General features: G+C 44.1%; 1 protein-coding gene across 1 annotated transcript in view; it reads right to left on the bottom strand.

Annotated features, from left to right (window-relative positions):
• Positions 1 to 646: 646 nt before the first annotated feature.
• Positions 647 to 18,680, bottom strand: part of NSMCE2 (NSE2 SUMO ligase component of SMC5/6 complex) — a 248,956-nt gene continuing 230,922 nt past the window's right edge. The window contains exons 5-7 of the mRNA XM_034422292.3: positions 12,067 to 12,170; positions 9,820 to 9,926; positions 647 to 1,038 (exon numbers count right to left, since the gene is read on the bottom strand). Of these exons, the coding sequence (XP_034278183.2) occupies positions 924 to 1,038; positions 9,820 to 9,926; positions 12,067 to 12,170 (326 nt within the window). The 3' untranslated portion in view covers positions 647 to 923. The remainder of the gene's footprint in view (positions 1,039 to 9,819; positions 9,927 to 12,066; positions 12,171 to 18,680) is intronic.

Raw genomic sequence — 18,680 nt, 5'->3', positions numbered from 1 at the left:
TTAGATTTGTATCCTGGCTTTATTGCTTTGGGGGGACGGGGGGGAGGGCATTGGCTCAGTGGTTAAAGCTGCTGAACTTGTCAACTGGAAAGATGACAGCCCGGGTTTGAGACCAGAGCGATGTGTGATGGGGTGAGCTCCTGTCCCTTGCTGCAGCTCCTGCCCACCTAGCAGTTTGAAAGCATGCAAATGTGAGTAGATAAATAGGTACCACTTTGTTGGGAAAGTAACAGTGTTTCGTGACCTCAATGTATAGCCATGCTGGCTACATGTCCACAGAAATGTCTTTGGACAACGCTGGCTCCCACGGCTAAGAAATGGACATGAGCATTGCCCCCTAGAGTCGTTTTTCTGACTGGACAAGGGAAAACTATACCTTTACCTTTTATTAGTTTATAAGTAATTCAGGGCAGTGAAAATACCCAATGCTGCTTCTTTCCTCTGTGAGATGGAGTGGACTGACAAAAAGTGACACGTTACCATCACATATTCAAAAATTCACAAATGATAGCTTATTATGTCTTGTCCATGGGGAAAAGCATCTACCAGAAGATGACGATTTAAGATTTTACAGTATACTTTGTAATATGAACCCCAGAGAGAAATTCTGCAGAAATTCTCCTTGCCAAATAAAGGGGACTGAAGATGGACTTCATAGTTTTATTTACAAAATGCAGGAGCTGAATACTGTTTTTTTAAAAAAAATCTACATAAAGGTAAACAAAGCAAGGCATTTTACACTTGGCAGCTTCCAAGAAAATGCTTTTAGCAACAGGTCAGACCTTCAACTTTGCCTGCTATTGAAATACTTGCAGCAACAATCTCTTACACAACCAGCTGAAAATTAGAAACCTAGGCTCAGTTGAACTCTTCTAATGCCCCGTGTTCTTGGTTGTAACAACCGCTAGGGCCCGGGACTCTCTCTACTGTGTTGACTGGCTCCGTTTATTCCAAATGTCAATCGTTCTTTTGAGGACTTCATCGAACACCAGATCTGCTTTCCTGACTTCCTTGTTGTTGCAGCCAACTTGGGGGCATCTGTAAAGAAGGGGAAACGGTCTGAGTTAAAATCACACCCAAATTAGCAAAACAGAAGTTCTCACTATTATCTTGAAATCCAGTGGGGTGGTTCCGATGAGCTCCTTCAGTGGGAAAATGACCTTCAGAAGAAGTGTTATATTTATCCATGTTTCAAACCGAGAAACAAGCCATCAATGGAGATTCTCAGTCATCTGAATCATGGTTGTCCCAAAGGTGCTTTTTTTCAAGAGTCAACTGGACTTGTTGCTTCTTGAAAAAGCACCTTTGGGACTAGAAACAAGACACTGGCTTCAAAATTAGCTCCGTTTCAGTTGATGTCTGCCTGTCGATGGAAACGCCTGACACTAGCAATGGACTAGTGTGGTCCATTAATGGCCATTAATGGCTAATGCAAAGGGCTGCTTCCATTCATCTTATCCACATGTTGAGATCTGTTTTGGATGTTGTATTAGTTTAATAATTGAGCAGGATAGCAGCCAATAACTGGTGGCTTCTCAGTCTGGAATAGCCTTTCAATGGAGTTGCATCTTTCCTCCATTATTTATTTGACTCTTCAAAACTTCTCTTTGAAGGTTGCCTTGGATTCAACTGCAAAGGGCTCATAATTTCACCCAGACGTTTGAACTGTGACTGCCATTAATCCCATGCTTCATGGTCAGAAGTCTGCCCTGCCCAGGGATTAATGGGATTTGTAGTCTGGCAAATAGGAAATTATTAGACTGTGGAAAGTTGTCTGTTCCTTCTCTGCTACGTTGCCTACATTAATCTCAGATGAGCAGTAACAGGTAAGCAAGAATTTCTGATTTCCGGTTGTCCAAAAATTGTAACATCTTAAAAAAAAATACATCCTCCAGTTAATGGTACTGATGAAAAAACAAACTGAAAGGTGGATGGCTCTTGGAACCCATAACTCTGAGAACCTGTGAAGAATCGGAAGTCAATGCCTTTTCTTTCTTTTTCCCCTTTTCTTTTCCTCACTTTTCCCTTATCCTTTTCCCTTCCCTATTTTTCCTATTATTTACTTCTGCATTTTCTTTGCATGCTACATTATAAACTAATAAAAACATATATAAACCGATTCCCCTAGTCTAGAATCGGAGTGCCTCTATTTGTATACTGTTGCCTGGTATTCTATTTTCAGGAAAGTTACGTTGTAAGAGTAGTTTATAAATATAGGCAACTAGGTAATGAATCATCCAATCTGCTGCAGAATACACATTGGTTATAGTGCTTTGAAATTACAGTGAGAATAATCTGAATTTTGTAAAATTCAAGAGTTCTAGAAGGCAAAACTGAATCTGCCTTGCAGGTTATGATTTGAGATCTGTGCTCAGAGTTGGAGCATTCTTTGGGCACATATTGTACGTACAATAAACCCACACAAATTAAGATTATTTGTGGGCTGACATCCTTCCCTATTAACTTAATTTTATCCAAATGTAGTTCAGTTTGAAGGGGCATTTAAAAAAAAAAGTCAGGAACAATGAATAAATGCAAAGAAAATAACAGGCCATATGTTGGATTTTGGAGAGATTTTCTGAGATTTAATGCTAACCTTCCTTTTGGTAGGTAAATCAGCTTTGTTCAGAGAGAGAGACTGCAGAAGGTAATTATATAAACAGGTGAGAATGGATAGCCTGGGGAGGAATGAGTTGCTGAGATTTAGGAACATTTCTCCCTGTAGATCAATCGTAAGTGAGACACCATTTGCCTGTGGTGGTAGTAATGATGAGTAATAGCATTAGAGACTGTAGAGTCTGCATATTGTTTGATACCTTCAAAGAACTGTGCAGATTCTCAGAGGATACTCTGAGAGGTTTGAAGAGACAGGGGAGAAGACAGGCGAAAAGACAGCTTCCTTGGCTGACACGGAAATGCTACAGAAGACCAAACAGCATGAAAAATAGAAGAAAGTTCCAAGGAGGTTCCACACCAATTTGCATTATTCAGGTGACACTGAAACCTCCAAGTGGCCCCAACCACCAGATGACTGCAAGGAATATAAATCTTTCCATCCTCCACCATTCAGTCAGAACTGAAGAAGCTTCTTGAATGAGAAGGGAAATGTTTTCAAGGAAAAACAAAATCTAGTTGCCATGACCTGGATGACTGGGAATCTCTAGATATATATAAAAAATAGAGGGTTGCCTCCTCAAATAATAATAATAATAATAATAATAATAATAATAATAATAATAATAATAATAATAATAATAATAATAAAAAGAATACACCAACTCTGATCACTCAATACAGATAAGCCCAAACTACCATTTTTCCCCAGTTCTGTAACCATCTCTAGTCTGATATAATGCAACATGTGGCATTGGCAAGCTTAAATTGGTTTTTAAAACGTGAAGTAATGCTTCCAGCCCTTAAGATAATACCTGGGATAGCAAAAAAAGTTTTATGATAGGTTTTCCTAGCTTGATTCCTATAGCCATGGTTGGCTCTTCCTTCTCATTCCTAAAATGTTCCCAAATCTCTCATCTTCACGATTCTTATCCTCTGTTATCCTGCTCCTGCCTTTAAAAAGTTTGAAAGATATACCCAAATAACCACAGTGTATTGCAGTTGTGTGCTCTAGGCCAGAGGTCTTCAAACTTGGCAGCTTTAAGACTTGTGGACTTCAACTCCCAGAATTCTCCAGCCAACATATGTGCGGCGTCAAAAACACAGCGATATAGGACGGGATTGCGCCCACCCGCAGGTCGCCAGTACTGGCTCACTTGAACCGGTCCGAACCGGCTGAATACCACCTCTGACAGGCAGGTGGAAGAGGTACAACAGAGTACAAGATCCCAGGGGTCTTGTAGTCCGTGGGGCTCCTTGGGAGAACAAGAGGAGCATTTTACAAGAGCAACTTGCGACCTTCCCTTCCAGTTTTCCCCATTGACTCCGCTTGTGAAAAGCTGGCATGGAAGTTTGCAAATGGCGATCACATGACTTTAGCTCACTGAAATGTCACAATCACAAGCTGGGCGCTTGGGTGCCTAGATCACAATCATGTGACAATGGGGACGCTACGATGGCTGCCACTTTGTCACTGTGTACCTTGTGTGCCGCTTTTTAAGTTCCCTCCCTCCCTCGGCGCCATTGCAAATTGAATGGCTGCTCAGCAAGTGGTGATAACTCAAGCATTACCTTTATTTTGCTTTCTCCCAATTTCTCAAAGAAGGGGCAGAACTGTGATGGACTGAAAGTTTGCATTTTGAATCAGATCTGTCTTGAAATGGTAGAAGTACATGTCCAAGGGAAGCGGGGAGAGTTGATGATGATAATGACAATTAAAAAAAAAAAACTTTTTAGCGTATGGCATGTGTTAGCCAGGGATCACTAAAGTGGCCGGCTGCCTCTGTGAAAGGAATTTTTTCGGGCGGTGTTATCTTTACCTGCGGGATGCCTGAATGGGGCATCAGGGGAGGCTCCTTTCCTGTCCTTATGCGGTTTATTCACTCAAGGGAATCGAACCGCCGAGCTGCTGACCTCATTGATGCACAGGCTCAGTGTCTTACCATGTGAGCCACCGCGGCCCCCGATTATGACAATAATAATGATTTCTTAAACTTCTATATAGCCTGCTCAAGCAGTTCACAACACTTGGAACACTGCATCCAGCTTTGATCGCCACGATATTAAAAAACAAAAAAGATGTTGAGACTCTAGAAAGAGTGCAGAGAAGAGCAACCAAGATGATTAGGGGGCTGGAGGGTAAAATATATGAAGAACGGTTGCAGGAACTGTCTGGGTATGCCTAGTTTAATGAAAAGAAGGACTAGAGATGACATGATAGCATTGTTCCAATATCTAAGGGGTTGCCATAAAGAAGAGGGGGTCAACCTATTCTCCAAAGCAGCTGAAGGAAGGACAAGAAGCAATGGGTGGAAACTAATCAAGGAGAAAAGCAACCTGGGTGGAACTAAGGAGAAATTTCCCGACAGTGAGAACAATGAATCAGTGGAACAACTTGCCTCCAGAAGTTGTGAATGTTCCAACACTGGAAGTTTTTAAGAAGAGATTGGATAACCATTTGCCTGAAATGGTATAGGGTTTCCTGCCTGAGTAGTGGGTTGGACTAGAAGACCTCCAAGGTCCCTTCCAATTCTGTTATTCTATTTTATTCTAATGGTTATGGGCTGGTTTTGCTCCAAACCAAAAAATGCTGGGTTTTGGCAAAGCCATTGTAAAATGTGATCACATAACCATGTTTGCAGAGAACATGTGGCAAGAAGGGTCATAAAATGAAACAAAACTCACTTAACAACTGTCTCAATTAGCAACATAAATTTCGGGCTCAGTTGTGGTCATAATTCAAGGAGTGGAATGGACAACCATTTGTCTGAAACGGTATAGGGTTTCCCGCTTAAGCAGGGGGTTGGACTAGAAGACCTCCAAGGTCCCTTCCAACTGCGTTATTCTGTTAAAAATCAACTGCTGAGGATCTCCCTCTTCCCCATAAAATGTAGATATTAATCCTCTCTGCCACATCTATGTTCCCGGCCCATTTTCAAACTGCTTGTGCTGCAGATATGACTACTGCAAGCCCTTCTGATAAAACCTGTTCTCCGGCCCCGATTCGCAGCCTCTGCAGCACAGGGGCCCAGGAGAGGAGAGACGGACTCAGCCGCAGCCACTCCGAGGCCCTTCACTCCGCAGGCAGCCCCAAATCCCGTCTGGGAAGGCGTTTGCCCCAGACCGACAAAGGCAGTTCTCCGGTGCTGTGTCTCCAGCGTGATGCGTTTGCCTTGGGCAAACCACAGAGTCTCACAGTTTGGGGTTTGTTTCGCCCAATCTACAAAGAGGTGAAGATAATTATTATTTATCTGGCACATGTTTTTACCCAGATTAATTAATTTTGTTAAATTGCCTAGAAAGCCTCCAGTCAAAAAGGAGCTGTATGACACAGTCAAGGCTGGTACTTTTGCTGCTCAGCAATTATTCTCGGCTCCTGAAACAGCAACAGGGAGGGTGGGTGTCTTATTTATTTATTTTATTTATCACATTTTTATAGCACCCATCATGCACATAGTGAGTCTGGGCAGCATACAACAGTTTGTGGGGAGCGGGTCCCCCAAAGAGGACCCAAAAGGAATCCCTGATTTAAACACCAAGATTTAACCACAGAAAATGTATTACTGCCAACATTTAATACTGAATATGTCCATGAGCATGTGTTTAAACGTTGCTGAGAGTTATCTAGGAAACTAGCTTCCTAATGTGGAAGGACGCTTTGCCAATTCTTTATCTAGAGCAGTGCTTCACAAATTTGGCAACTTTTAAGATGTGTGGACTTCAATTCCCAGAATTCTTCAGGCAGCACAGTTGGCTGGGGAATTCTGGGAGTTGGAAGTCCACTCTTCTTAAAATTGCTGAGGTTCAGAAACACTGGTCTATGGTAAGAAAGAAGTTTGGAAGATGCTCCATTCCTAAGTCAGGGGTCGGCAACCTTAAACACTCAAAGAGCCACAAAGGTCCTAACCGGAAGCCCCCGTTCAATTCTGGAGCTGACCGGAAGTCCTGTTCCCCCATCATAGTCTCCTCCTAGCGCGGCGTCCTTTTTCCTCTGCTGACCGGAAGTCCAGTTCCCCCACCAGAGTCTCCTCCTAGCATGGCATCCTTTTTCCTCTACCTGTCCTAACTGAAAGCCCTATCAATTGTGGAGACAACCAGCAACAGGGAGCCACAGCAGAGGGATGAAAGAGCCACATGCGGCTCCAGAGCCGCAGGTTGCTGACCTTTGTCCTAAGGGTAGTCATCTACTTTCTGAGCTGCCTAAAATGGAATCTGTTTATCCCAAACCCAGAATAGTGGCAAGTGTTGAGATGACACTGCTTGAAGACTTTAATTCCAGTCTAAATCCACAATCCAAGTTGAAGTCCACACATCTTAAAGTTGCCAAGTTTGGGAAACACTGAGAGTTAGATTTGATTGATTGACCATCTCAGGTGAATCTTGCTGTGTATTTTGTAGGCCCTGGTTATGACACAGAGCAATGCATGGACCCAGCCGATTATGGACTAAGCAATCAGACAATGTCATCTGTGAATTCAGACAATAGCTCAAACGCTTTTGAAATTAAGAATTGAGAAAGGAAACATTGGAAGGAGATAAAGGATGTTCCTGTACAGTGCGGGATAAAGTCTGGAGTCTCTTGAGCAGAAATTAAAAACAAGGTCAGAGCTTAGATGATAAGTTTCCCAGCTGCTTACACATCTAAATATTTAACTTGGATATTGTTAAATGTTATTTTTTCCTAGAAATTTAGATGCAAGCAGAAGCCAGCTCAGCAAGAACTGTTCCTTCTTGTATTTTAGCTTTTTACTGCCATTTACTAGACCGGCCATTAATTCAAATAGTGTAAAAAAAAAAAAAAAAAAAGGACAATACAAATTCATAGACAATCAAAATGATGGCTATTTGCTACTTCCTGAACATGGGGTAGCATGGATTAGAAACCAATTGCTGTGGAACCACAAGGGGGGAAGGCCATCACTTCATATCTTCTCGGAAGCTTCTGGTTAACCTGTAAATTGACATCAGAAGGCTGGACAAGGCAGCCCAATGATTTGATCCAGGAGAGTTCCTTTTATGCGCTTAAGTTGCCAAAGGCAATCCAGCAAACCAGTCAGAACAGAGCCTGTTATAACTCTCTAGTGTAGATATTTCATCTGGATCCTTGCTTGACTCATCTTAATATTGTACTTGGTGTTAATTATACCTTGAGAGAGAAATTACATGCTGCAGCACCTGCCACGGACAGGCAGGTGGGTGAAGGAATGAATGAATGGCGACAGTCATAAGCTTCCCAGGTACCAAATAATATTGCCAACTTGCCTTAGCTGCTGTTTCAAGATAACAGAAGCCATACTTTGGGATGGAGAGCAAAATTAGGGAAAAGGATGGCATGCTTCTGTATTAAATCCCTTGTTCCCTTTTCCAAATTGCTTTGCTTTATGGCTAACACTATGTCCTCAGGACTAATACTTCAAAGAGCTGTTTCTTTCTCCAACTGACATACAGTAATTAGCGTCTGATTATTTATACTACTGTTATCAGACATCCAGGACTGGAAAGCTCAGAAGAAATCTGCTTTTCCCATTTTAGTTCCTCTAGATGTGTCAGATAACAGTTCCTATTAGCAACTGTGGTAGCTGGGGATAATTAAAAGAGGCAATCCAGAGTTCTCACTGAAGGCCCAAACAACCAAGCTCAAATTAGGCTATTTGGATACGGTATATTAAGACAGCTTTCTGGAAAAGAAGGAAGGGGAAGGAAAGAGAAGAGGACAAATCTATATGCTGTAAACGACACACTATAAAAAAGATGTTGGGACTCTAGAAAGAGTGCAGAGAAGAGCAACAAAGATGATTAGGGGTCTGGAGCCTAAAGCATACAATGAACGGTTGCAGGAACTGGGCATGGCTGGTGAAGAGAAGGACCAGGGGAGACATGATAGCAGAGTTCCAATATTTGAGGGCCTGCCACAGACAGGAAGGGGTCAAGCTATTTTCCAATACATCTGAAGGCCAGACAAGGAATAATGGATGGAGAGATTCAACCTAGAAATAAGAAGAAATTTTCTGACAGTGAGAACAATCAACCAACGGAACAGGTTGCCTTCAGAAATTGTGGGAGCTTCATCACTGGAAGCTTTCAAGAAGAGACTGGACAGCCATCTGTCAGAAATGGTACAGGGTCTCCTGCTTGAGCGGGGGGGTTGGACTAGATGACCTACAAGGTCCCTTCCAACTTTGTTAATCTGTTATCTGTTATACAGCAGGAAGCAGGATAAATTCAATTACAGTAGCAATGGGTACAGCGTTGGAAGACTTGAAAATTAAGATGGAGACAAATTACCCTGAAGAAGTCTAATCTGTGTGGTTGCTAGGAGGCAATGTGATGGCACCTTATTATCAATCCAACATGTCTGACAAAGCTGGAGTATGAGCTATTAAGAGAACTAGGAGACACAGGAACTCTCAATAGGTAGTCCTCGACTTACGAACATAATGAGACCAAAATTAAGAGCCGTGGTGGCACAGTGGTTAGAATGCAGTATTGCAGGCTGAGTTTGCTCACAATGGTCGTAAATGGGAAAAAGAGTCATACGTCACCTTTTTCAGAGACGTTGTAACGTTGGACTATCACTAAACAAACTGTTGTAAGTTGAGGACTATCTGTACTCCAATTTCCATAACAGCGGCCTACATGTTACGGATGTGTTATCAAATTGCGTCCTTCAGTTGTCACTCTGTGCAATATTTTTTATGAGGAAATGTAATGGCAAAAACTACCCATATCTTCTTATGAGATAGTAAGTTATACATCTGGTCTTGGGTTGGCTTCCAAGCAACAATTTTGTAAACTCACACAATCTGCATTTTACTTCTGCAAGTTGAATAAGGCGCGCACTCTCTTTCCCTCCCCCTCTTTCTCTGCCTATTTTTTTTCTCTCTCTCTTTCCCTCCCCTCTCTCTCTCCTCTCTCTCTCTTTCTCTCTCTTTCCCTCCACTTTCTCTCCTCTCCTTTCTTTCTCTTTTCTCTCTCTCTCTTTCTCTCTCTTTCCCTCCACTTTCTCTCCTCTCCTTTCTTTCTCGCTCCTCTCTTTCTCTCTCCTCTTGCTCCTCTCTTTCTCTCTCTCACTACCTGTTTCTCTCTCTCTCTTTCCCTCCACTTTCTCTCTCCCTCTTCTCTCTCTCCCTTCTCTCTCCTCTCTCCCTTCTCTCTCTCTCTCTTCCCCCCCCCCTCCACTTTCCATCAACACTCAGGACTGCTTACTTGACTTTCTTCTTATGTTGTTGTCTGCGCCGGATGTGTTCCAAGATGGCTTCTTCCTCATAGGTGTGGCCGCAGATTTTATTCCTAACTGGTTTCTTCATTTCTTCCTGCAATAAAATTATTGGGCTGCATAACCAATTGTTCAAATCAACAACTCAGTAGTGTCTGTCAGTGGCTTCTGTATTATTGTTGCAGCTCCACAAATTAAACCCCATTAATTGACAACTACAACTACTGTTGTTTATGATTATTACTGTGATGTAAGGCTGCCAGCGAATGAAGTAATTTGGAATTGATTTTCTCGCATACATGGAGATACAGGCAGGTATTTGCTCAAAGGGAGGGTAGGACAAATAAAAGGATTGCTGAATCAAGGGTTAAAAGAAGAGAAGGAAAAGAGGGGAAAATAAAACGTAAATGCTTAAAAAAGAATAGGATTCCTGCAAGGGTGGTAGATCCTGAGTCCCCATTAACAAGGCATCTTTTTCACATTCTTAAAAAATAGGATATGTTCAAGTTTGCATATGACAAGTAGGCTCACTTTTGTCTTGCAAAATATTAGTGGGCCACCAGAAATATATTTATTAGATAAATAAGGTAAAAAGCAAGCAAAGAAAGTGGATGGCAACAGACCATAATCTTCTCTATTCAATTGTCCATTAGGCATTGTATCCCTTTAGTTTTTAACCACATCAGTTTTTGTGTCCAAATTATATTGCACAAACTGGTGGGACTTTTGCAGAAGAAAATCAGTCTGCAGCCATTTCACACTTAAAAGGCTTTCACTACAGAAAAAGTAACACTCCTCTTGAACAATTTCATTGCAGGCTTGAGCCAAAAGCTATTGGTAAACATCAAATAAAGTAAGAGACACACTATACCCGTGATGGCGAACCTATGGCACGCATGCCAGAGGTGGCACACAATGCCCTCTCTGTGGGCACGCAAGCCATTGCCCCAGCTCAACTCTGCCGCACATGCATGCACACCTCCCACAGACCAGCTGGTCTTCGGGTCTCTGCCGCGCATGCGTGGGGGATGGGGCACATGCAGGGATGCGGATGCATGTGGGGCACACGCTGAGCGCATATGCAGGGGGCGCATGCATGCACAGGGTATGTGGGGGGGGCAGGTTGCATGCACAGGGGCCAATGCGTGCATTGCATTTTGGAGGTGCGCGCGAGTATTTTGGGCACTTGGTCCGGAAAAGGTTAGCCATCACTGCACTATATAGTATATGCATGTAACCTCCAGCATATGATTTCATATTGCGGAATGTGAGCAGAATGCAATTGTGAACCTGCTCTGTCTTCTCTAGCTATCACTGTGAGGTCCTTGGTGCTTGGTTTGTTTTCTTGTAGATATTTTGGTACCCAATTAGGTACTATTATTAAAGCTAGAAGAGAGTGAAGTTTAGCCCCCCCGCCATTCTCTTCTAGCACTGATGATGTTACCTAGTTGGGTGATGAAACGTCTGCAAGAAAACAACCAAGCTCAGAGAGCAGCAGGGAATCCTGCAATCAAGAGTGAAAACCATTTTTTTCTCCTATTGGTTCTGTGGGTGTGGCTTGGGGGGCGTGGCAGGGGAAGGATATTGCAAAATCTCCATTCCCACCCCACTCCAGGGGAAGGATACTGGAAAATCTCCATTCCCTCCCCTCCTGGGGGAAGGATATTGCAAAATCTCCATTCCCACCCCACTCTGGGGACAGCCAGAGGTGGTATTTGCCAGTTCTCCGAACTACTCAAAATTTCCGCTACCGGTTCTCCAGAATCTGTTAGAACCTGCTGGATTTCACCCCTGCCCGCAATTCAGGGGTGAGATCCAGCAGGTTCTGACAGGTTCTGGAGAACCGGTAGCGGAAATTTTGAGTAGTTCGGAGAACCGGTAGCAGAAATTTTGAGTAGTTCAGAGAACTGACAAATACTACCTCTGGCTGGCCCCAGAGTGGGGTGGGAATGGAGATTTTGCAATATCCTTCCCCAGGAATGGGGAGGGAATGGGGATTTTGCAATATCCTTCCCCTGGAGTGGGGTGTGAATGGAGATTTTGTAGTATCCTTCCCCTGCCACAGCCACCAAGCCATACCCACCAAGTCACACCATGCCCACCAAGCCACGCCCACAGAACCAGTAGTAAAAAAATTTGAATTTCACCACTGCCGCAATTCAAACCTGAGCTACAAATATTCTCTTCTATTGCTAGCTATCATTCTTTCCTCTCTGCTACCTAGATGTAGGACCTACCTGTGTGATGGGGCAAATAAATTTCCTCTGACTTTGAGTCACTGCAACATCCTCATCGAGTTGCTCAAGGGCCGGTCCTTCTTCTGCATCCGGCTGGATCCCAACTGTAGCATGAGAGAAGGGAGAAATGACATTCAGTCCCGCTTGTTCGTTTTCTGGATGGATCTGTTTCGGTCATGATTTATTTATTTGATTTCATTCGACAAATGACTCTGGGTAGCATGCATGAGAATGACGCATTTAACTGCGGATGCAAATCTCTCTCTTTGAGGGAGATGGGCAGTTCAGAAATGTGAATACATACATAAATAAATAAGAAATAAATAAGGCTTTTTTTTTTTAAAAAAAAATATCATTGCTGGGACATAGGAAAAGGTTAGGTCTGGTTAGTAGTACTTGGACTGGAGACCACAAGGAGTTCTCAAATCTATAGGCTGAATCAGGGGTGTCAAACTCACGGCCCGGGTATTGGATCCGGCTCGCAGGGTGCTTAGATCTGGCCCACGGGGTTTGTTTGTTTGTTTGTTTATTTATTTATTTATTTATTTATTTATTTATTTATTTGTTTGTTTGTTTGTTTGTTTGTTTGTTTGTCATATTTCTATGCCGCCCACTCTCCGAGGACTCTGGATGGCTTACACCAAAGACAGTATACTAAATAGCATATTGTCCCCAACAATCTGGATCCTCATTTTACCCACCTCGGAAGGATGGAAGGCTGAGTCAACCTTAAGCCGGTGAGATTTGATCCGCTGATCTGCTGAACTAGCAGTCAGCTGAAGTAGCTGCAGTACTGCACTCTAACCACTGCGCCACCTCAGCTCACCTCGGGTTGCCCTGGAAATAGCGAAGGACCGACCCTGGTGCCTCTGCCAGTGTAAACGGCGCTCGGGAAGGTTGAGGACGGCCTGAAGGCGGCCCTCCCAAATTCTGTTTTCATTGGCAGAGGGTTACAGGAGGCCGTCGCAGATGAAAACGGAGCTCGGGAGTCGGCAGAATGCTTGGGCCACCACAGACACCCCCTGTCAGCCTCTGCCTTTTTATTGCTTGCTTGCTCGGCTGCCATTGTAACGGGGGGAGGGGGAGCTATTTGAATGTCTGGGAGGGGGGAAGTGAGCTGGTGGAGAAGAGGGGAGAAAGTTTTCCTCAGCGTTTTCTCTGCAGCTGGGAAGAGCGCTGATAACCACTCAAGATCAACCGTCGTGGCATACCAGGAGGATGGCACCATCGGAAGCTGCACCCCACATGACCCCTGGGGGGGATGTGGATTGGATAATCCTGACTGGACGATTGGAGGGAGGGTTTTAAGGATGCTTTCTATATGTGATTTGCCTCAGACCTTGCTCTTCTTTGGTGGCATTCAGTTCACACTCAGTAAAAGTACCTTTCTCTATGAAAATGGAGTCGGGGTTTTTCTTTCTTGAGTACTGAAAGGAGGCACACCTGACACGCCCGACACGAGTGATGTCGAGCTGGCCACGCCCACCCCAGCCACGCACTCCCCACGGTCAAACACAACCCTCATACGGCCCTCAATGAAATCGAGTTTCACACCCCTTGGCTAGATCATCTCTCCCCCCCCTCCTCCAATCACCTTAAAGAAGAGATTAAAGTACCCTATTGTAGGCTAACTCTGTCCACCGCCAGGAGTTCGATCCTGACTGCCTCAAGGTTGATTCAACCTTCCATTCTTCGGAGGTTGGTAAAATGGGGGTCCAGATTTTTGGGGATGATATGCTGACTCTGTAAACTGCTTTGTTGTTGTTGTTGTTAGTTGCGAAGTTGTGTCCGACCCATCGTGACCCCATGGACAACGTTCCTCCAGGCCTTCCTGTCCTCTACCCAAAACTACTTAGAGCGTGTTATATAAGCACTATGAAGTGGTATATAAGTCTAAGCAGGGATGAAATCCAGCAGGTTCTGACAGGTTCTGGAGAACCGATAGCGGAAATTTTGAGTAGCTCGAAGAACCGGCAAATACCACCTCTGGCTGGCCCCAGAGTGGGATGGGAATGGAGATTTTGCAATATCCTTCCCCCAGGAGTAGGGAGGGAATGGGGATTTTGCAGTATCCTTCCCCTGCCATGCCCACCAAGCCACACCATGCCCATCAAGCCACGCCCATAGAACCGGTAGTAAAAAAATTTGGATTTCACCACCTCTACGTGCTATTGATAATTATTTGTAGCTCCTCTTGCCTATAGACGCCAAACGTGAGGCAATGCAACTGGTCTCCTACTTTCATATTTGTTGTGTTAAAGCTGGACTACATGTTTCGAAAAAAGGCAGATAGTCCAGATCCACCTCTCAAGCTTTCTTACTCAGCTACGTCAACTCCCAGTTTGCAAGAACGTTAAAATAGATTTACACATCCATTTGCACAAATACGATGGCTTAATACATTCAAAAGCAGCTCTGCATCAGTTGGGCAATCATTTAGCAAGCATTGTTTTCAATTTCGGTTACGTAGGCATTCCCCCTTAAAACTCTCTTGAACAAGTGGATTCTATCCCACTGATATTCAGAAGTGCTCATTTGCAGATTGTTGGAGGCAATATGCTGACTTTGTAAATTGCTTAGAGAATGCAGTAAAGCACTATGAAGTAGTATCTAAGTCTAAGTGCTATTGCTATTGGTAAAGCCCTCCAGTACTGTTATCGTGAATATTAGGTGGGTTTATCCATAACCTCTATGAATTCAACTAGACTTAAACATGACTTTTAAGTTCCATTCTTGGCAGCAATAGACAAATAGAAGAGACTTCTTCTGCACTGTCTATGTGTAACTATTAAGGCTGCATATCTCAAGTCCAATATACGTAGCCCTTGACTTACAATCATTTGTTTAGTGACTATTCAAAGTTACAACGGCACTGAAAAAAGTGATTTACGACTGGTTTTCAAGCTTACAGCCATCCCCACGATCATGTGATCAAAATGTGGGCGCTTGGCAACTGGGATATATATATATATATATATATTTGGCAGATGTATTGCCCAGGATCATGTGATCACTATTTGAAACCTTTGACAAGCAAAATCAATGGGGGGGGGGGGAGAAGAGCCAGATTCGCTTAATGACTGCAAGATTCACTTAACAACTTCAGGGGTTTGCTTAACGGTGGCCAAAAAAGTCATAAAATCAGAGAAAACTCCCTTAAGAACTGCCTTGCTTAACAGTTTTGAGCTCAATTATGGTTGTAAATCAAGGACTACTGTATTTGGATGAAAAGAGAGAGGGGGGAGGGAGGGGAGAAAGCGAGAGAGGGAGGGAGGGAGAGAGAGAGAGGGAGAATGTCCATTACCATAATAGCTGGCTAGTATTATCATGTTATTTTTCTGGGCTGACTTTCAAAAGTACAACATATTCCTATCCAACTTTATTGCTGCTGCTAATATGGGTAGGTGGACAAATATCCCACATATGTTTCATGGTTGTGGAATGTCAAAAGAGCATTTCCCATATAAGCTGATGTTTCATGCACCTTGCCATGAAGTTTCAGCTTATTAATACATCATTAATAATACGGTATATATGATCTCTGTTTCTATTTGTATTTCACACTATAACAAACTTCAATATAAAAAAAAATAAAACAGTATAGAGCGTAGGCTAGTGATCTACAACGTATTACATATCTCTATGTACAGCAATCTAGTAGAGATGTTTTTTGTGAAGAGCGAGAGAGAGAGAGAGGAGAGGAGAGGGAGAGGGAGAGAGAGAAGAGGGAGGGGCAGAGAGAAGAGGGGGAGAGAGAGAGGAGAGGGAGGGAGGGAAGAGAGGGAGGGAGAGAGGAGAGGGAGGGGAGAAGGAGGAAAGGGAGAGAGAGAGAGAGAGGATAGGGAGGGGCAGAGAGAAGAGGGGGAGAGAGGAGAGGGAGGGAGGGAGGAGAGGGAGGGAGGGAGAGGAGAGGGAGGGGAGAGGGAGGAAAGGGAGAGAGAAAGAGAGGAGAGGGAGGGGCAGAGAGAAGAGGGGGAGAGAGGAGAGGGAGGGAGAGAGGTAGAGGAGAGAGAGGAAAGGGAGAGAGAGGGAGAGAGAGAGGAGAGGGAGGGAGAGTTTTTACATCCTTAATATATCCCCAAAACTCAGGATAGGCATACAGGAAAAATTGGACTTTTTTATAAGTCCAATTTTTCATGTATCCCACATCCTTAATGTATCCCCAAAACTCAGGATAGGCATACAGGAAAAATTGGGACTTGTAAGAAAAATGGCAAATGTCCCTTTGTGAGTGTCGTTTCTTCTGTGTATTCAGTTGCAAGGCTGGGCAATGCCAGAGGGAGGGTGTATATATGTGAGACAGCTTTGAATGACGGCTGGCAAAACCCAACTCCAGTGTTTACCTCCATGGCTACCAAGATCGTAGTTTCGCTGCCAGCCTTTCCAGATTAATTTTTGTCTTATAATGGGGGCTGAAAACTCGGGATGATTCATGCCGTGGATGAATCAAGCTATTTCTACGTGGTGCCATGCTTTGTTGTGCCAGCTTAACTCCTTCCATCTGTCAAGGCAGAAAAACAAACAAAAATTGGATCTGCAGAACACAACTTTGTTTCTCTGCAGGGAGTGGTGGGTTGCGTGCATGTGGGAAGAGGGATGTAGCTGGTGGAATAGAATGGAAGAGCATCCTGTCTGTTACGTAATACCCTTCATCCTTGTGTACCAAATGACATCTGTTTCTCTCCTTTTTTTTTTTTTTAAGCCACCAGACCAAAATATTTCAGAAACAGACAGCTGAAGGCTGGCTAGGCAACCTAAGTTTGCACCAAGATTGCGTTCAAACAGCCAATACATGGTTGTCCTCGACTTACGACCACAATTGAGCCCAAAATTTCTATTGCTAAGTGAAACATGTGTTAAGGGCATTTTGCCCCATTTTAAGACATTTTTGGGGGGCCACAATTTTTAAGTGAATCCGTGCAGTAACACAAATCTGGTTTCCCCACTGACTTCGTTTGTCAGAAGGTTGCAAAAGGTGATCGCATAATCCCGGGACAATCGCAACCGTCATAAATAGGAACCAGTTGCCAAGCAGCTGAGATTTGATCACGTGATCATGGGGACGCTGTAAAGGTCATAAATGTGAAAACGGTCGTAAGTCGCTTTTTTCAGTGCCGTTGCAACTCCGAATGGTCACTAAACGAACTGTTGTAAAGTCGAGGACAAACCTGTGATGCTGAAAGAGAATCCAAGCTATGCTCAGGGTGCCAACATCCGAGTGATTCTACTTCTTCTCAAATGAAAACAAAAAGGAGGAGAATTTGAGTACACTTGTCAATCTTCACAGACTGTGTTGGACTATTGCAGGGGTCTGCAACCTTAAATACTCAAAGAGCCATTTGGGCCAGTTTCCCACAGAAAAGAAAACACCGGGAGCCACAAAACCTGGGTGGGCGTGGCCAACCCGATGTCACTCACTTCCACCAGTCATATGAACCCCCTAGCCAGGCCTACCCAGCCAATCATTAGGGCAGAGAACCAGTTGTTAAAAAACACTGGGAACCACAAAATCCTTTTGACATATCTCTCTCTCCCTCCTACCCCTTCTCTCCCCACCTCTCTCTCTGTATCGCTCTATGTCTCTCTATTTCCCGCTCTCTCTGTATCTCTCTGTCTCTGCCCTGCCGCTTCTCCATCCCCCGCCATCGCCCTTACCTTCTCAGGCCAGGCAAGGAGTGACTGGAAGGGGAGGGGAGGGCCAGCCAGTGGTGGGTTCACTGACAGGAAGCCACAGCAGAGGGCCCAAAGAGCTGCATGCGGCTCCAGAGCCGCAGGTTACTGACCCCTGGACTATCGTATGGGTTATTTGGTTTCGGCTTAGTCCGTCATGTGAATCCATCCGGGCATGATGAATGAAAAGTGGTGGTTCATGACTAAGCTCAATAATGAGAAGATAGCCAACTCTGGCTTAATCAACAGAAGCTTAGCTCTGGGGACTTCAGCCTGGGTTTTCTCACAGTGAGGGTCAAAGTATCTGGGTACCCTCCAAATTCCAAGCCAATAATAGCTATGCTGGGGTTGTGAGACCCAGCGCCACTGAAAGGAACAGGTTACAGTATGCTGGTGTTAGGGGAAAAAAGGAGGGGGGGAAACATTTATTCCAGTCTGAGCTCCTTGGGAGAAGGTCGAAAAAAAATTAATGAAATAATACAACGTAAAGCCTTCAAAAATCAACCAGCAGAGTAGGAAACTGTGAGCGCGTGTGCTGGCTGGGGAATTCTGGGAGATGAAGTGCACTCAAGGTGTTGGTTACCACCTTTAAAGCGCTCCATGGCTTAGGACCTGGTTATCTACAGGACCGCATTCTGCCACCGATTGCCTCCCACCGACCAATACGCTCCCACAGAGAAGGCCTCCTCAGGGTGCCATCAGCCAAACAATGTAGGGGGAGAGCCTTCTGTGGGGGCCCTGGCCCTATGGAATGAACTGCCCCCGGACATACGAAGGATCCCCAACCTCCGTGCCTTCGGTCGCGCTCTGAAGACCCTATTATTCCAGCAAGCTGGGCTGACAGGATAAAGGTTTTTTAAATTGGGTTTTGATAGGGGTTTTAAAATGATTTTAGTTGGATGTTTTAAATTTGGCCGAATGATTGAATTATTTTAATAAGCTTT

This window comes from Pantherophis guttatus, chromosome 3, assembly GCF_059756535.1.
Source record: "Pantherophis guttatus breed Tessera chromosome 3, ASM5975653v1, whole genome shotgun sequence".
In the NCBI taxonomy this organism is placed as follows: Eukaryota; Metazoa; Chordata; class Lepidosauria; order Squamata; family Colubridae; genus Pantherophis; species Pantherophis guttatus.
The sequence above is the reverse complement of the archived record's forward strand: the minus strand, read 5'-3'. Positions and strand labels throughout refer to the sequence as shown.